This window comes from Heloderma suspectum, chromosome 1 (genome assembly GCF_057233095.1).
Source record: "Heloderma suspectum isolate Gila_16-S chromosome 1, 16-S_ref, whole genome shotgun sequence".
In the NCBI taxonomy this organism is placed as follows: domain Eukaryota; kingdom Metazoa; phylum Chordata; class Lepidosauria; order Squamata; family Helodermatidae; genus Heloderma; species Heloderma suspectum.
The window spans coordinates 7,861,497-7,877,935 of NC_139458.1; the positions used below are offsets into that span (position 1 = coordinate 7,861,497).

General features: G+C 49.7%; 1 protein-coding gene across 1 annotated transcript in view; it reads right to left on the reverse strand.

Moving 5' to 3' along the window:
- FRMD6 (FERM domain containing 6) overlaps nt 1-16,439 on the reverse strand; it is a 65,930-nt gene that overhangs the window by 3,110 nt on the left and 46,381 nt on the right. The window contains exons 7-12 of the mRNA XM_084826385.1: nt 13,231-13,386; nt 11,518-11,583; nt 9,154-9,222; nt 6,689-6,863; nt 4,707-5,045; nt 4,267-4,401 (exon numbers count right to left, since the gene is read on the reverse strand). Coding sequence (XP_084682511.1) covers nt 4,267-4,401; nt 4,707-5,045; nt 6,689-6,863; nt 9,154-9,222; nt 11,518-11,583; nt 13,231-13,386 — 940 coding nt within the window. The remainder of the gene's footprint in view (nt 1-4,266; nt 4,402-4,706; nt 5,046-6,688; nt 6,864-9,153; nt 9,223-11,517; nt 11,584-13,230; nt 13,387-16,439) is intronic.

Consider the following 16,439-nt stretch of genomic DNA (forward strand, 5'->3'; position numbering starts at 1 on the left):
TTTACATTGTACTGGAAAAATTCCATCACTTTGCCAGCATCTGGCTGGTTTCACAGAACGTGGGATGAGGCAATTATACCTCGAGAGGGGAAATGTCTAATTTATCCCTGACATTCACTCTGTGCACAGATGGTCAACATTTATCTGTGCATATGGACAGGTTAATGACCTGGCTTTGGTGGTTAATTCTGTTGTTCATTACTGTGCTGGATGGGGGACTTTTTGTCCTTTAGGTGATCTTTTAGATGGATTGTGTATTTTGAATACATGAATAAGAATCCATCTTTTAGATGGATTGTGTATTTTGAATACATGAATAAGATTGGGAATATGTACAGCCTATGTATGTGATGAATTGATGGGCATTTTCTGACTGCTAATCAATTGTTTCAATTTTAAGTGAGATATTACTATTTATATTAAACTTAAAAAAATGTTTTTGGAGATAAATAATTCTCCTTTCACCTATTATTTTTCTGTGATCTTTTAGGTGGATACTTTTGTAAATACGTATGATTTTAATCCCCTTCATGGATCACTGCCTTGTTGTGGTGAAGGGGCTTGCATAACTCAGTGAAGCCGTAAGCTATGCCGTGCAGGGCCACCCAAGACGGACAGGTCATGGCAGAGAGTTCTGACAAAATGTGGTCCACTGGAGAAGGAAATGGCAACCCACTCCAGTATTCTTGCCAAGAAAACCCCATGGAACGTATCACAAGGCTAAAAGACATGACGCCGGAAGATGAGCTCCTCAGGTCGGAAGGTGTCCAATATACTACTGGGGAAGAGCAGAGGGTATTTCCAAGTAGCGCCAGAAAGAGTGAAGCGGCTGGGCCAAACCCGAAAGGACACTCAGCTGTGGATGTGTCTGGTGGTGAAAAGAAAATCCGATGCTGTAAAGAACAATATTGTTTAGGAACCTGGAATGTCAGATCAATGAATCAAGGTAAGCTGGAGGTGGTCAAACATGAGATGGCAAGATTGAACATCGACATCTTGGGAATCAGCGAACTAAAATGGACAGGCATGGGCGAATTTAATTCAGGTGACCATCATATCTACTATTGTGGCCAAGAATCCCTTAGAAGAAATGGAGTAGCACTCATAGTCAACAAAAGGGTGGAAAAAGCAGTACTGGTTACAATCTCAAAAATGACAGAATGATCTCAGTATGAATCCAAGGCAAACCATTCAACATCACAGTAATTCAAGTCTATGCCCCAACCACTGAGGCTGAAGAAGCTGAGGTCAATCAGTTCTATGAAGACCTACAACACCTTCTAGAACTAACACCAAAAAAAGATGTCCTTTTCATCATAGGGGATTGGAATGCCAAAGTAGGAAGTCAAGAAATCACCGGGATAACAGGCAAGCATGGCCTTGGTGTACAAAATGAAGCAGGACAAAGGCTAATAGAGTTTTGCCAAGAGAACACGCTGATCATGGCAAACACTCTTTTCCAACAGCACAAGAGGCGACTCTACACATGGATGTCACCAGATGGTCAATATTGAAATCGGATTGATTATGTACTGTGCAGCCAAAGAAGGAGAAGCTCTATACAGTCAGTAAAAACAAGACCTGGAGCTGACTGTGGCTCAGATCATGAGCTGCTTGTTGCAAAATTTCAGCTTAAATTGAAGAACGTGGGGAAAACCACTAAACCATTCAGGTATGACCTAAATCATATCCCTTATGAATATACAGTGGAGGTGAGGAATAGATTTCAGGGATAAGACCTGATAGACAGAGTGCCAGAGGAACTATGGACGGAGGTCCGTACCATTGTTCAGGAGGCAGCAACTCAATCCATCCCAAAGAAAAAAAAATGCAAGAAAGCAAAGTGGCTGTCTGAGGAGGCTTTACAAGTAGCTGAGGAAAGAAGGGAAGCGAAAAGCAAGGGAGAAAGGGGAAGATATATCCAACTGAATGCAGAGTTCCAGAGAACAGCAAGGAGAGACAAGAAGGCCTTCTTAAATGAACAATGCAAAGAAATCGAGGAAAACAATAGAATGGGAAAGACTAGAGATCTTTTCAAGAAAATCGGAGATCTCAAGGGAACGTTTTGTGCAAAGATGGGCATGATAAAGGACAAAGAAGGCAAGGACCTAACAGAAGCAGATGAGATTAAGAAGAGGTGGAAAGAATACACAGAAGAACTATACAGGAAAGATCTGAATGTCCCTGATAGCCATGATAGTGCGCTTACTGAACTTGAGCCGGACATCCTAGAGAGTGAAGTCACGTGGGCCTTAGGAAGCATTAGTAACAACAAAGCTAGCGGAGATGACAGTATTCCAGCTGAACTATTTAAGATCCTAAAAGATGATGCTGTTAAAGTGCTGCACTCAATAAGCCAACAAATTTGGAACACTCAACAGTGGCCAAAAGACTGGAAAAGGTCAGTTTACATTCCAGTTCCAAAGAAGGGCAATGCCAAAGAGTGTTCAAACTACCGCACAATTGCGCTCATTTCACATGCAAGCAAGGTTATGCTCAAAATCCTACAAGCTAGACTTCAGTAGTATGTGAACTGAGAACTACTGGAAGTACAAGCTGGGTTTCGAAGAGGCGAAGGAACTAGAGATCAAATCGCCAACATTCGCTGGATCATGGAGAAAGCAAGAGAATTTCAGAAAAACGTCTATTTCTGCTTCATTGACTACGCTAAAGCCTTTGATTGTGTGGATCACAACAAACTGTGGCAAATTCTTAAAGTGATGGGAGTACCAGACCACCTTACCTGTCTCCTGAGAAACCTGTATGAGGGTCAAGAAGCAACAGTAAGAACCGGACATGGAACAACCGATTGGTTCCAAATTGGGAAAGGAGTACAACAAGGCTGCATGTTGTCGCCCTGCTTATTTAACTTATATGCAGAGTACATCATGAGAAACGCGGGGTTGGATGAATCACAGGTTGGAATTAAGATTGCTGGGAGAATTATCAACAACCTCAGATACGCAGACGATACCACCCTAATGGCAGAAAGCGAAGAGGATCTAAGAGGATCTCCGCTCAAGGAGCGGAGGGCAGGAAGGCCTGGTGTGCTATGGTCCATGGGGTCACGAAGTGTCGGACACGACTGAACGACTGAACAACAACAATGATTTTAACGAATACATTATTGTATATTATATTTGGTGTTGTTTTGTTTGTTTGTTTATTTAGTGCCCCATCTTTCCAGCAAGCAAACGGCGCTCAAAGCAGTTTTTTGTTTTTAGTATTTCTTTGTATATTGCTTTGGGACTCCTTTTGGTTGGGTGGAGTGATATAGAATTGTAATAAACTGAACTAAAAGTAATAAACTAAACTAAGCATTCATCAAGATTTGGAAGAATAAGTGCCAAGAAGATATTAGATCGTATTACTTGTTTACCTAGGAACATAGGAGGCTGCTTTATACCGAGTCAGCCCATTGGCCCATCTAGCCCAGTACTGTTGACACAGACTGGCAGCGGCTCCCCAGGATGTCAGGCAGGATTCCTTCCTAGCCCTGCCTGGAGAAGCCAGGCATTGAACCTGGCACCTTCTGCATGCAAAGAAGGGCTCTATTACACTGAGCTACAGCCCCTCTTATCTAATGTATATTTAACACGAGTAAATAACTGGCAATTCTGTTTGAAGACACTGATTAGACAGACTAGTGGATAGTAACATGAATGCAGCTCTGGTTTATTATTTATTATTATTCCTATTATTCATTCTTCTTGGGAAATGTTAACTTGCTCTGTATTGTTTATTTTCACTATGCAATGCGTACTGCTGTGTAATGTACTCTGCATATCAGGGGTGTAGAACCTCAGCTTCGGGGGCCAAATCCAGCCTGTCTGGAGCTTCAGTCTGGCCCTCCGGGGTTCCCCACAGCCCCACCCCCTTCCCCCAACTGCCAATTATTTGGCAGTTTCCCAGCTTTTGCATTTTTTAAAAATTTGAAACATTTGTATTCCACCCTATATCATTAAGATCTCAGGACATTGTTTTATCCCCATTCAAAAAGGCTGAAATGCCTCCCCTACGGCTTCGTTCCTGGCTGTAAGAGCTGTAAGCGATGCTCCTCTTTTGCCCCCCCCCTTTGGATTCAGGGCCCCCCTCCACTGGAACCCGAGAGCTTCTCTGAGACTGAATTCAGACCTCAGGCTGAAAGAGGTTCGAAAGCCCTGCTAGGTATGTATGCTTCTTGGACTGCTTTGTCAAGTTTCTTAAAATAATGGAAGAAGTGGACTTTTCTTCTGTCTTTGCTGCTGTTGAGCCCACATTTGTTACCTGAGTGCCCATTAAACTTTCTGGCCATCAGCATGTCCTCCGTGATGTAGATGCACACATCGGGGCTCACGTCATCCAGGGATGTTTCGCTTGTCGGCTCGAGGTCTTGGGGGTCATCCACCAGCATCTCTATTTCTGAATCAGAGACGGAGAGAGAGAAATGGAGAACGGCGTGGGAGAAGGAAAGCGGGGTCGCTGGGTTGGGAAGAGGCCTTAAGGGCAGTCTTCCCCAATGCTGCTGCACCTTGGAGGGCTCCTTTAGAGTTCTGACCGGCTCTGGCTGAAGCCTGGCGTGGATTCACCGCCCCGCTGACATCGGAGCCGCCCGACTCTGCTGCACTGACCCCCGGAGCCCCATTCAGGGGGAGAGCCTCTGCACTCATGAGCTCAGGCCCCAAGGGGGCCCGGCAGTTTGCTGGTGCGCCTGCTGCTGGAATTACCGTCCTCTTGGGAGGAGTCCTCCTCCAGGCGCTCCTTCTCGCTGCTCTCCACGCCGGAGGTGTGGGAGCTCCCGTGGCTGGCCATGGAGCTGCAGGCCCGCAGCTTCCGGTGGATGGCAGCCAGCAGGAAGTCCTCCTCCGCCCCCCGCTCCCTGGGCTTGGGGTCGGCCTCAATGCCGGAGGTGTGGGAGCTGCTGTGGCTGGCGGTGGAGTGGCGGGAGAGGCGCTTGTGCTTCATGCTGCCCGAGCTGCTCCCGCTGGCCTGCGAACGCTTCTCCAGCTGGTCCATGTCGAGGTCCAGAGCATCGCTGATGTAGGACTCGCGGTACTGCTTCTTCTCTAGAAGGAAAGGCAGGGAGTCCCGTAGGGGAGCGCAGGGCAACCAGGTCTAACCTGGCAGCCCAACTGTGGGCTCAGGGTTCCAATTATGCACAGTATTTTTTATCATTATTATCACCACCGCCGCCACCACCATTATATTAGAGAACTAGTGTGGTGTAGTAGGATTTGGGAGACCCCCGGTCTTGTCCCCACTTGGCCAGGACATTCACTGGGTGACTTTGGGCCACTCACTGACTCTCAGCCTAATATACCTCACAGGGTTGTTGTGAGGATTAAATCAAGGAGGAGGGCCATGTAAGCTGCCTTGGGTTCCTTGCAAGAGGAAAAAAGGCAGGATATAGGTTTAAGAATAAACATTTTTACATTATTGTTATGTTGTAATTATTATATTGTATTATTATTTTATTATCTTATGTTATTACTATTTATTAAAATACTGTTTTTTCTCAAAAAGGCTCAAGGTGTCTTACAATCAGAGATTAAACCATACAAAAATGTAAAGCAATTTAAAACAGCTGAGAACAATAAACCATAAAATGCAAAGCCCATCTTATGGATGGATTATGCCCACCTTTTTCCTTGGAGGAAAAGACCTTTGGAAAATGCACACAGAGAACCATGAATGGTTTAGCATTCAAACCGTCCACCCACCCATACACACCCTTAGGGGATGAGGAAAAATGAGCGGAGGTGAAAGGGTTACGCAGCCTCCCTCCCTCCCTGCTTGCCTCTACACAGACTGGCAACCCTACAGAGGCTGTTTTTAGCTTTTAAAAGGCGCAAGAGGAAAGCGACACAGAACTCCAGCCTGGCCCTTAGTGTGAAACTCTGTGCTCCATTTAGGGAGGCTGAAGAGAAGTTTGAAGCCACTCGCCTCAGAAGCATGGAAAGAGCTGGTTCTTCCCCTGCCCTGCTTCCAACCAGCCCCTCAGCATGCCACAGGTGAGCAGGGGTGGGGGGAGGGCAGACGGACTATGCGAAATGTTGTGGACTAGTGCCAGGAGCACCTTAGCTGCCTCTTGCCGTCCCCTCCAATAGCCAACTCAGGACACAGACGACAAGGATCCTTTCCAAGGCTTTATTCCTTTATGACTCTTTCAGATGCTAATCACCAGCGACTAAGCAAGGAACTGCACTGGGGTAGATAGCAGAGTAGCCTAAGCTCCAGGTAAGGCAGTTGGTCCCCGTTTGAAGGAGAATCACTCGAAGACCCTGAACTTATGGGCTAGGGAGAGATCCTCCCTCTTTCCCGTGGGTCCACAGGAGGCAGCCGTTGCTTGCGCGCCAAACGGGCGCTACGCTTCCTTTCCGTGCCCTCCATCACTCGTTGCTCCCTGCGTCTGCGTCGAGCGTCTAGCAAGCCCCCCTCCCGCACTTTCTCACTGCTAGGATCACTATCTATCTCAGGAATTCTGGCAGGAGGAATCTCTGCCAGCTGCTGTGCCTGTGAGGGATGAGCTGGCTCCTCTCCCCCGGATTGCTGATCCTCCTCAGAATCAGAACTGCTCTGGGGCTCCACGGGCTCAGTTTCCACCCTGACAACTAGTAACTTTGGCGGTCTGATTGGCACAGATAGGAAGAGACAGGGGAAAGAACTGGCTAAAGCACAGGAGAGCCAGCCCGAGAGATGGGCCCGCTACCTTCGTTCTCCTCCAGCTTCCTGACCTGCCGCAGGACGGGCTGCAGGTTCATGTAGAGGCGGTGGCTGTTGCTCAGGAGCTGCAAGAGGTGGCGAGAGCGCAGGGGGCAGCCGGTGTAGTAGGTGAGCTTGCGGGCGGAGGGCAGGCCGTCGGGCAGGATCTCGAACCTCTTGCCCTGCGGAGACAAGGACCGTGCAGGAGCCGGCCGGCACACAGAGACTCGGGCGGCTCTGTCGCGCACACCCTTCGGCGAACCCCTTGCCTCCCTGTTGCCTCCAGTGACTATCCACTTCCTTCGCCTGTTGCTCACTTCTTGGCTGCTAATCCTGGATCTCTCCCCTCCCTCCTCACCGCACACCCCTGCAGGAGCCCTGACACCCCCCGCTTCGGCCAGAGCCACCGCGGTCCAGGGGCTCCCGCCTCGTGCCTGCAGGGCCTGCGCAGGCTGCTGTGGCCTTTGGCGGGGGTTGCCGGGGGGGCAGCGAGGCCTCCCCCCCAGGGCAGCCCCTCTTTGGAGCACCTTGCCGAGGGAGGCTCGGGGCCCCGCTTGCGTCCCTGGGTTTAGAAGGCGGATGGAGACCAGCGTCTTTAAAGGAAGGTGTTCACGAGCCGACTGCTTTCATGGAGCTCACAGCTGTTATGCTTTATGCCCCTTGGCTTTATTTGTGCTGGCTGTTTTATTCTGTATATATTTTACTGTGATCTGCTGTAAAAGGGTTGTGGGGGGCTTGGTTGGGAAGCGGGGCATAAAAACCAAAACAGAAATAAAATGCCAGGTTTACACGCAGGAAGCGGGATGCGAACTGCTGCTGAGCCACATTGCTCGTTAAGGCGGCCTTGGGCAGACCGCACTTCTCTCTGGGGCAAACTAGACGTCCCCCGAGATGCGTGGCAGCGTTTGCTCCCCGTCTCGTCCCTCTGCCTCACTGCAATATTGAGCTGACGCTGAAATGCGTGCCACTATGCTGCTTCACTAGCTGCAGCGTGCGTGTGTGCAACTGTGTCCAGGGAAACACCGGCCCGCCTCACAGGCCTGTTGTGTGGCTAATCTGCTTCCCTGACCTTGCTGAAGGGAGGGCAAGAGACAGATGTACAGATCATGATCACGCTATGTTCTGGACAGCACCCACGGGGCTACTGGTGCGACATTAGGCCTGGCCTGCAGACGAGGCAGAACAAAGTGAGCAGTGACTGCAGGGGCTGGTTCACATTGCTGAAAGCGCTCCTGTGTAGCAAAACAAAACCCCAACTCCCTGCAAGTAGAAATCTTTCCACTGCAGGCAGGGCTAGGTTAAAATCTCTCCCTCGTGCCCCGCATCTGCTAGGCCAGCCTTCCCTAACCGGGAGGACGCTGGAGGTGTTGGACTGCAAGCCCCATCATCCCTAGCCAGCATGACCAATGATGGGACTTGCAGTCCAACACCTCCAGAGGGTGTCTGGTTGGGAAAGGCAGTGCTAAGGGTTTGGTTTGTTTAACTTGCAGGGGATTTCTTCCGCAAGGGGAGCGTTCAGAAACGGGTCTCTCCACCCGGAGCTGGAAGCGGTACGCCCTGCTCTACCGCTTCATTCTTCTCCAGGTGTAGAGACCAGGCCTTCGTGCTCAACAGCAGCGGTTGTGAGGGACACAGGGAGAGGGGATGCAATAATTTAAAAACATCTTTCAATAAAACTTAACAATGAAATCTTATTGAGAGTCAGTGTGGCGTAGTGGCTAGAGGTTGGACTGGGAGCCGGGAGATCCGGGTTCTATTCCTCACTCGGCCATGGAAGCTCACTGGGGGACTTTGGGCCAGTCACAGACTCTCAGCCCAACCCACCTCACAGGGTTGTTGTGAGGATAAAATGGAGGAGGAGGAGGGTTATGTATGCTGCCTTGGGTTCCTTAGGGAGGAAAAAAGGCAGGATATAAATGAAATGAATAAATAAATGAATGAATAAAAATCGTGACGACCGCACGATTAGCGGTAAAGAGCCATTTCTCAACCATGGCTGTGTCGGAAAAGGCAGATACGTCCTGTCAAGCACCAAAACTACCCGGGCAGCAACACTAAAACCCAGGGACACGTTCTGACATGACCAACATCACTCAACCTACAGAGTCTGCCTCCAATGTGGGTCTTCTGAGCCTGGCCGCTGCTTCCTTTTGGCCAAGGCAACACTGGGGAGGGGTCATTTTCCAGTGGGAAAGCGGCAGGTGGGAGGAGCATGCTTGACCCTTCCCTCCACCCATCACTTTCAATTCCCCCTCCCCTCCACAGCTGTCCCCCCACCCCCCAGCGACCCAGCTGTCAGGCCAATGTTTGCAGGAGAAGCTGGAGCTACATCACTGCTGCTTAGCAAGCAAACGGAGGCAACTTATAAGCACACACACCGTTCTGCCCCAAGCGGCTGTGCAATTCTGTGCCGGGGGCAGAACTTGAGTGAGAAACTGCAGGGGAGGTTGACTCTGAGAGCTTCCTACTCACCACAAACACGAGTTTCCCCACATTTGTCCAAGGAAAGTCATAGAGCAAGTGCCTTTCGCCGTTCACATTCTGAAAGAGATGGGGAGAGGACAAGGCTACTTTCTTTGTGGACTGGGTTGGTGCTGTGTGCGTTACGCTGGATAGAAAGGAGTTTCCTGACACAGAACTGGAAGGCTGTCCATCTCTTCCAGCACAGTCTAAATCGGGGGGGGGGGGGCACCTGTTCTTCTGCCTGGAGCTGCAGCCCCTTAGGAGTGATCTGTCAAGTGGGGGCGGGGCTGAAGCCAGCGATGGGTGGAGCCAGAGCCAGAAGTGGGCAGGGCCACCCATTCCTCATCCTCTCCCTTTCGGTCACTCCCCTTTCTCTCCTTCCCCACCCAGCAGGCTGCAGAGGAGGGACAGATCACTCTCACCGGAGATCTGAACTTGCAGGCAGCCTTCGAATACGGCCAAGGGCTACGGGTTGCCCTCCCTGGTCTATACTGACTCACAGCGACTCCCCCAAGGCCTCAGGTGGAAGATTCCTAGGGCAACTCTTCTAGTACTCTCAGGGACTGAACCTAGCAAAGCCCGTGCCACGGCTCCTCCCCAGGTCATTGGGCGGGTTGGACAGGAGCTTGGGGTTCTGGCTAGCCACTATCCAGGCTCCTGCTGCTCAATTCCTGCCAGGGCATGAATGATCCAGAGAGTGGACCCTGGGCATTGCTGTGCACAGAAAAGACTGAAGGCCCAGGCTGACGGGACACAAGTCCACATACAATTTGCACATTCTTATTTATATGTAAATACGCAGATTTAGAAATAATTACTCGGAGTTTTTTGAAATTTCACAGAAGGCAAAGCCAGCCAATTAATTTCTCTGTCAGGAGGTCGCAGCCTTCAGGTAGCCAGAATCAACAGGCAGACAATAGGGCTCTTTTCCAAGGCTTTATTCCCATTCAACCTAATGATGCTTACAGATGCTAATTGCTTGATCCTACGAGTGAGACTTAAGAGAGCTGCCTACTCAGGGGTTCTAACCTTAGGAATCAGTTGATCTCTGTTTGGAGGGGAAGATGGGAAACCTCTGAACTTATGGGCTAGGAGGAGAGAGTCCACCCCTTTCCCGTGGGGCATCAGGGCGCCGCTGTTGCTGCCGCGCCAAGTGGGCTGAGCGCCTCCTCTCAGTGCCTGCCATCTCCTGCTTGACGCTGCGCCGGCATCTAGTGTCCAGAAACTGCTGTTGCGCCTCCCTCTCCCTGCCAGGGTCACTGTCACTCTCAGGAATGTGTACCAGGAGGGGCTCTCCCCCTGGCTGCTCCTCTGAACAGCGTGCGGGTTCCTCTCCCGCAGTTTCTATCTCTTCCTCAGAATCAGAACTGCTCTGGGGCTCTCTGGGCTCCGATCCAACCCTGACATCCTCATCCTAATCACTTCAAATAAAATAAATCCTGTAATTCTCACCCATCCCCAGATGGTTCCAGATCAGTCATTCCTCTTCAGTTACAATTAATTTGCCATCTCTTTGGTTGCAACCCCACTTCTCTCTCTTTCTCTTGTGCAGGAAAGTTGGCCCCGCCCCATACAATTCAATTTAAAAGAAAATCTTCCATTGGCATCAACAGACACTCAGGGCTCTGGTAAAAAGCTTCGGGACCAGGGCTCCTGAGAGCACTTTCGCGTAGGGCTGCATACAGGCATGCAGAACTCGAGATGCAGACTGCCTGTGAAAGCCACTCGCCGTGCTTTGTTCAGACAAAAAATCTGCTCTCCAGGATTGAGCTCGGTGAACACCGTATGCAGCAGAAGCCACAGTGCCAACTGGCCATCACATGCGCTATCATGAAGTGACCTCCCTGTACACGTCTGCGTGCTTTTAAATAAAAAGATAAATGAACATGCAATAGAATACTGCTTGTTCATGCAATACATGCAGAGCACTGCAAAACATGCAGAGTACTGCAAAACAAAAGGGGAGGTTCAAGACAGCCCAGCTGGCCTGAAACCACCGGGAGGTTTCTCTGTCAAATGGCATTGCAAAGGAGTGTGCATACAGCTGTGCTCACCCTGCGAAAGAAGACACTGTCGTGATTTGTTTAAAGGTACATCTGTACACATGCTCAGTTTCAGTCACCTTTCTCTACCTCACTCCTCCGTCCCCATAGCTCTGCTCTCCAAATCTTGGACACCGCTGCCTATGCTGGCCACATCCTTTCAAGCCCATTTCAAGAACTAGAAGGACTAGAAGCATTTCCCCCAGAAATCCAAATTCTACAGCAGGTGCCAGATTTGATACAGAATTTAGTGTGCTGAAAGTAAGTAAACAGCCTTAGTCATGCCCGAACAAAGGTAGCCAACCAATACATACAATTTTGAGCCACATACCTGAAATATCTGGATCCCCCGTGTGGTGAGTCCAAGGGTTAGGGAGGCCTCAATTTCCTTCTTGTCCTATGAGAAAGGAAGTGTAATGACACCTTTATCGCCTTCTAAAGCCCTCGGCATACATGCCCTGTTATAACATGAGCAGTCGTTTTCACTGGCTGACTCAGAAAAGGAGAGTGGCTTCCCGAGGAAAGAGAAAATCCATGGTAGTTATTTTAAATGGACCAGAACCTTTTTAAAACAGGCATTCCATGAGATGTCCAAGGGGGTGTTACGCCTCAGTACAGGCTTATATAGGTAGCCACTCATCTGGTTGCCTGTGGCAAGAAAAAATCCCTTCCAGAGCATGAAAGCTTTTGTCAAGCTGAGCCCTGCTAGATCAGACCAAGGTAGGTATTTATTTATCTGAAGCAGTTTTATGCTGCTCCTCAGTCAAAAAGCCTCCCAGAGTTGCTTACATATATATCATCAATTAAAGATAATAAAAGACAGCCAGTGTGGTGTAGTGGTTAGAGCGTTGGACTGGGCCTCAGGAGATCCGGGTTCTAGTCCCCGCTGGGCCATGAAGCCCCCTGGATGACTTTGGGCCAGTCACCGACTCTCAGCCTAACCTAACTCACAGGGTTGTTGTGAGGATAAAATGGAGAGGCGGAGGAGGACCACGTGAGCTGCCTTGGGTTCCTTGGAAGAAAAAACGGTGGGATATAAATGTAATAACAAATAAAGGTATTACACTATATGGATTTTGGAAAATGAGCAAGACTCTGGGACATAACTCAGTCCGCAGAGAGAAGCACCCTAACAGCCACTGGGCTACAGCAAGGGATTTGGAAATGTTCCCAGTGTGGGCTCTAGTAGCTGGGCGCCCTCAGCGAACCCCCTTAGGACCCCCCCGTAACATGGAAGAGGCTGGCCCTGAGGAGAATATTCTCCTGCTGCTGCTGACCTGGGGCACTCCATGCAAAGGGAGCCGCTCTCTTCAGGTAGCCCACCTTGACAAATGTTTGGCAAAGGTGCTCGCTGCCATCCTGCACAGGGCCTGGACACACCCTCTAGGAACACAGGAAGCTGCCTTCTACTGAGTCAGGCCCTGGGTCCATCCAGCCCCGTACTGTCGACACTGACTGGAAGCAGCAGCTCCCCAGGACTTCAAGCAGCAGTCTTTCCAGCCCTACCTGGAGATGCTGGGGATCGAGCCGCAGACCTTCTGCATGCAAACCGGGGGCTCTACTGCTGAGCCACGGCCCTGCCCTCGTTTCTGGCCTTGCACGACCCTGGCTCAGGAAGGCTGTGCTGCACCTGCTCATCGAACAGCCCACCCTGCTGCCTTTGTTTGGGGGAAGCGGTTCAAACATTTGCTCGTGCAGCGCACGCCGAAGCCCCTGGGCCGCCTCCAACCGATCTGGTGCCAGGCTGAACAGCAAACCCCACCCCACTCCCGCAACACCAGAAATAATAATATATCTTTACCGCTGTTTCTGAAAAGCCTCATAAAAAGACCGTGCCGCTTCCTGTCTTGCCATATTAAAACGCGCCACTAAATCTGCTTCCAAGGCCAACAGGGAGGGTGTGAGTGCGCGTGGCTAATAACCACCAGGAGACATTGTAAATCTCCACCTTCCCAAAAGGAGGCCAGAAATTCACAGCTGTTGCCACCCCCACAGAGACCCTCCGCTTCTCCTACGGACACCCTGCCTTCTGCCACCAATGTACCTTATACAGCCTGTAATAGTGCACAGCCACGTCGTCCAGCCGAACGGCCTCCTTGATGTACTTGAGATGGGCTTCGGAGGCGGTCAGGGCACCCTGGTCCTTGTGCATAATGGGGATGTGCCTCAGGATGTAACCCTTCCCTCTCTTGGCCACCACCTGTCAAGAGATAGAAGCCGCGGGGGGCGGCGGTGTCAGGGTATGGTTGGGCCCCAGGCGGGTAGCCGGTCAAGTGACCACCGATTACAGCTTTCCCCAACTTCGTGCCCTCCAGATACAACTCTAGGATGACCCAGCCAGCGTGTTCATGGAATTATGGGAGTTGTAGTCCAACGCATCTCAAGGGGATTAGGTTGGGGAAGGATGGCCTATTATTTAACAAACAGCATAATGCCCATAATTGGCCCAGTGTAACCAAGGCTGTGGGTAAACCACAGCAAACAGAAAATCAATGAAAAACGTTATGTGCCCTGCTGTATATGAATTGCACAATGTGCATTATAACACAAGGCCAGCGGGTCGGGGGCAGAGCACATGCTCTGGATTCTGAAGACATCAGGTTTGATCCCTGCCATCTCCAGTTAAAAGGATTTCAGGTAGCAGAACTGGGAAAGATCTCTATGCCCAAGTCCCTGGAGAGTCACTGCCTGGCTGCACTGGGCAAAATGCAATGGTGGTTTAACTCTGTATACTACAGTTCATATCTTGCCATGTTTTGCAGAATTTATTGTGGTTTTGCCTGTCACTGAAGGGTCAACAGGCACTCAAGCCAACCCCATGCGCTTTCAAACATATCTTATTTATTAATTTATTATATTTCTACACCACCCAACAGCTGAAGCTCTCTGGGCAGTTTACATCTCTTCTCAGCCATAAGGACTAGAAACTTGCTTAAAAGAAAGAAAGAGGGGAAGCTGAGATGTTTAGGAAGCTGATGTCTGCACCCAATATCACTCTCTGTGCCTCTTCTACACTCTTGCAAAATTACAGCTGCACCCCACATGTGATATAATGCTTAACCGCAGTTTGTTACCTCAAACATAGAAACGTACAATGGAACCATGGTTTAAATCGCAGAGCTAAAGCCTTACCTCTGCATGTGGAGGAAGTGCATCAGGAAACCAGCTTGTCACCTTGCAAGCAGAGAAGCCGGGCAACTCCCTCAACCATGGTTTGCTCAGTGCAAGTGAATCTCTGTCAGTGCACAGCATGGGCTCCGCCACTGAGCTAAAGCCCCTTTCCAAGGAAAAGGGGCAGGGAAAAGTTGGGGAGTACAATCAGGTGCTCTGAGGGCAGTGTGGTGTCTAGCTATTGGCAGGCCGACATGCTCCCTGAAAGAGGGGAGGCGGAGCATATGGGGAATCCCTGCATCTTGCAGTCCATCTAGTCCGGCATTCTGTTCACACAGTGGTCGACCAGCTGCCCCAATGGGAAGCCCACAAGGCCTTGTTCAGGATTCCTCCTTTACTAAAGTTACAACTATGAGAGGCTGGAGCAGGGCTTTTATGGTGGTGCCCCCCACCCCCTAGAGATCACAACACCACGAACTGTGCTAGGTTCCCCCCTTGGATGCTGTTCACAGTCAAGTCAAAGTGTTTCTATTCAAGAAAGCTTTTTTTTTTTTTTTAATTAGTCCTTGCTGGATGGCCGAAAGGAACTTAATTTTAAACAGGAGTTTTATTGTTTGTGGGTTTAAACTTCTGCTGGTTTTAAATGCCATTTGGTTTTTAATAGAAACATTACTTTAATTCCCTGTTTTATTACACAGTGCTGTGGGCATTTTTGTTTTTAAGAGTAGCAACGTAGAAGCTTTGCAAGTAAATAAACATTCACAAAGCTCCAACACCCTTACTTTTTGAGAAGGAAAGTTCACGAACACACAATCTGCATGTCCTTGGTGTACAATTCAGGTTTTCATATTCATGTGTCCAGCAGTACAGGGAGGAGAACACATGGAGTCCTATATTGTATGTTTCCCCCTGTCTATAAGTCCACTGTTAGGAAGCAGGAGAGCGGCCAAAATCCTAAATGTCGGTAACCTTTCAATTGTGTTTACATCCATCCTGCTCTTTGGTGAGTGAAGGCCGCGAAAATAGTGCTTATATGGTGCTTATACCAGCCAGGCGCTGTTTCTGGCTCTGGAACGCATTTTTACTTCAGAAGATCTGTATCATCCAAGCAATTGTGTACACTATCCGAGGGGGCATTAAACCCCCCTCTCCCCCACCCTCCAAAACAGAGGAGACGTTAAGTTGAAACACTCCTGGGAAGGGGAGCTTAAAATGGAAACAGTGAGTCAACCCTGCTGCGAGGATATAATCCTCTAACCTGGCAAATTTGCACTGGCGGTTATCTTGGGAGTTGGCTGAACTTGAAGGAGGTCAGTCAAATCCACAGGAAAAGCCAGTGCCCCATCCTTCCCCTTGCACCAACACCTGAAGGAAGACCTAAACACATACATGACACCAGAAGCTGTCCCTTTGCACCAGACGCTGGTAGCGACTGGCAGAGGTCTTGCTACTGTTTTTATTGGAGACATCAGGGATCAAGCCAGGGATCTTCTGCCTACAAGGTGTGTTTTCTGCTGCTGAGCTACTCCTTTCCCAACAACTTCTACAAAGAGCCCAAGACCAGGACAGCAACCCAAGGCTATAAGTTGGCTTGCTGATTTGCAGGACTGGGCATGTAAACAGAGCTGGGCCATGCCGGAGAAAGCTCTCAACGGCTGCTAGTCAAGATGGCTATAGATGACCTCCAAGATCCGAGGCAGTGTGCCTCTCAACACCAGTTGCTGTGGAAAGTAAGCAGAAGGAGACCATAGCAGTGCTCATGTCCTGCTTGTGGGCTTCCCACAGGCAGCTGGTTGGCCACTGTGCGAACAGAACACTGGACTAGATGAACCCTGGGTCCAATCCAGGACGGCTCTTCTTAAGCTCCCAGAAAAGCATTTACTGAAATTCTCTTTTTCAGGCTGTGCACAGACTTTCGGGAGAATTTCGTGCCCTGCCCCAGCGAATGGAGAATCTTCAGTGAAATCCTCCCTTGCTTTTTGCTACCTGCCAAATGGTGGAGAATGCTGGGTGCAATTGCGTATCCAGGTTTAGCATGGATTAATACCATTTTCCTACTGTTGCAGGAAGCCACAGAATTGGCACCTACTCTTTGCAGGCCTCCTCTCTTAGCCCGGTGCTTCCTTTGTCCTCAGCTATGAA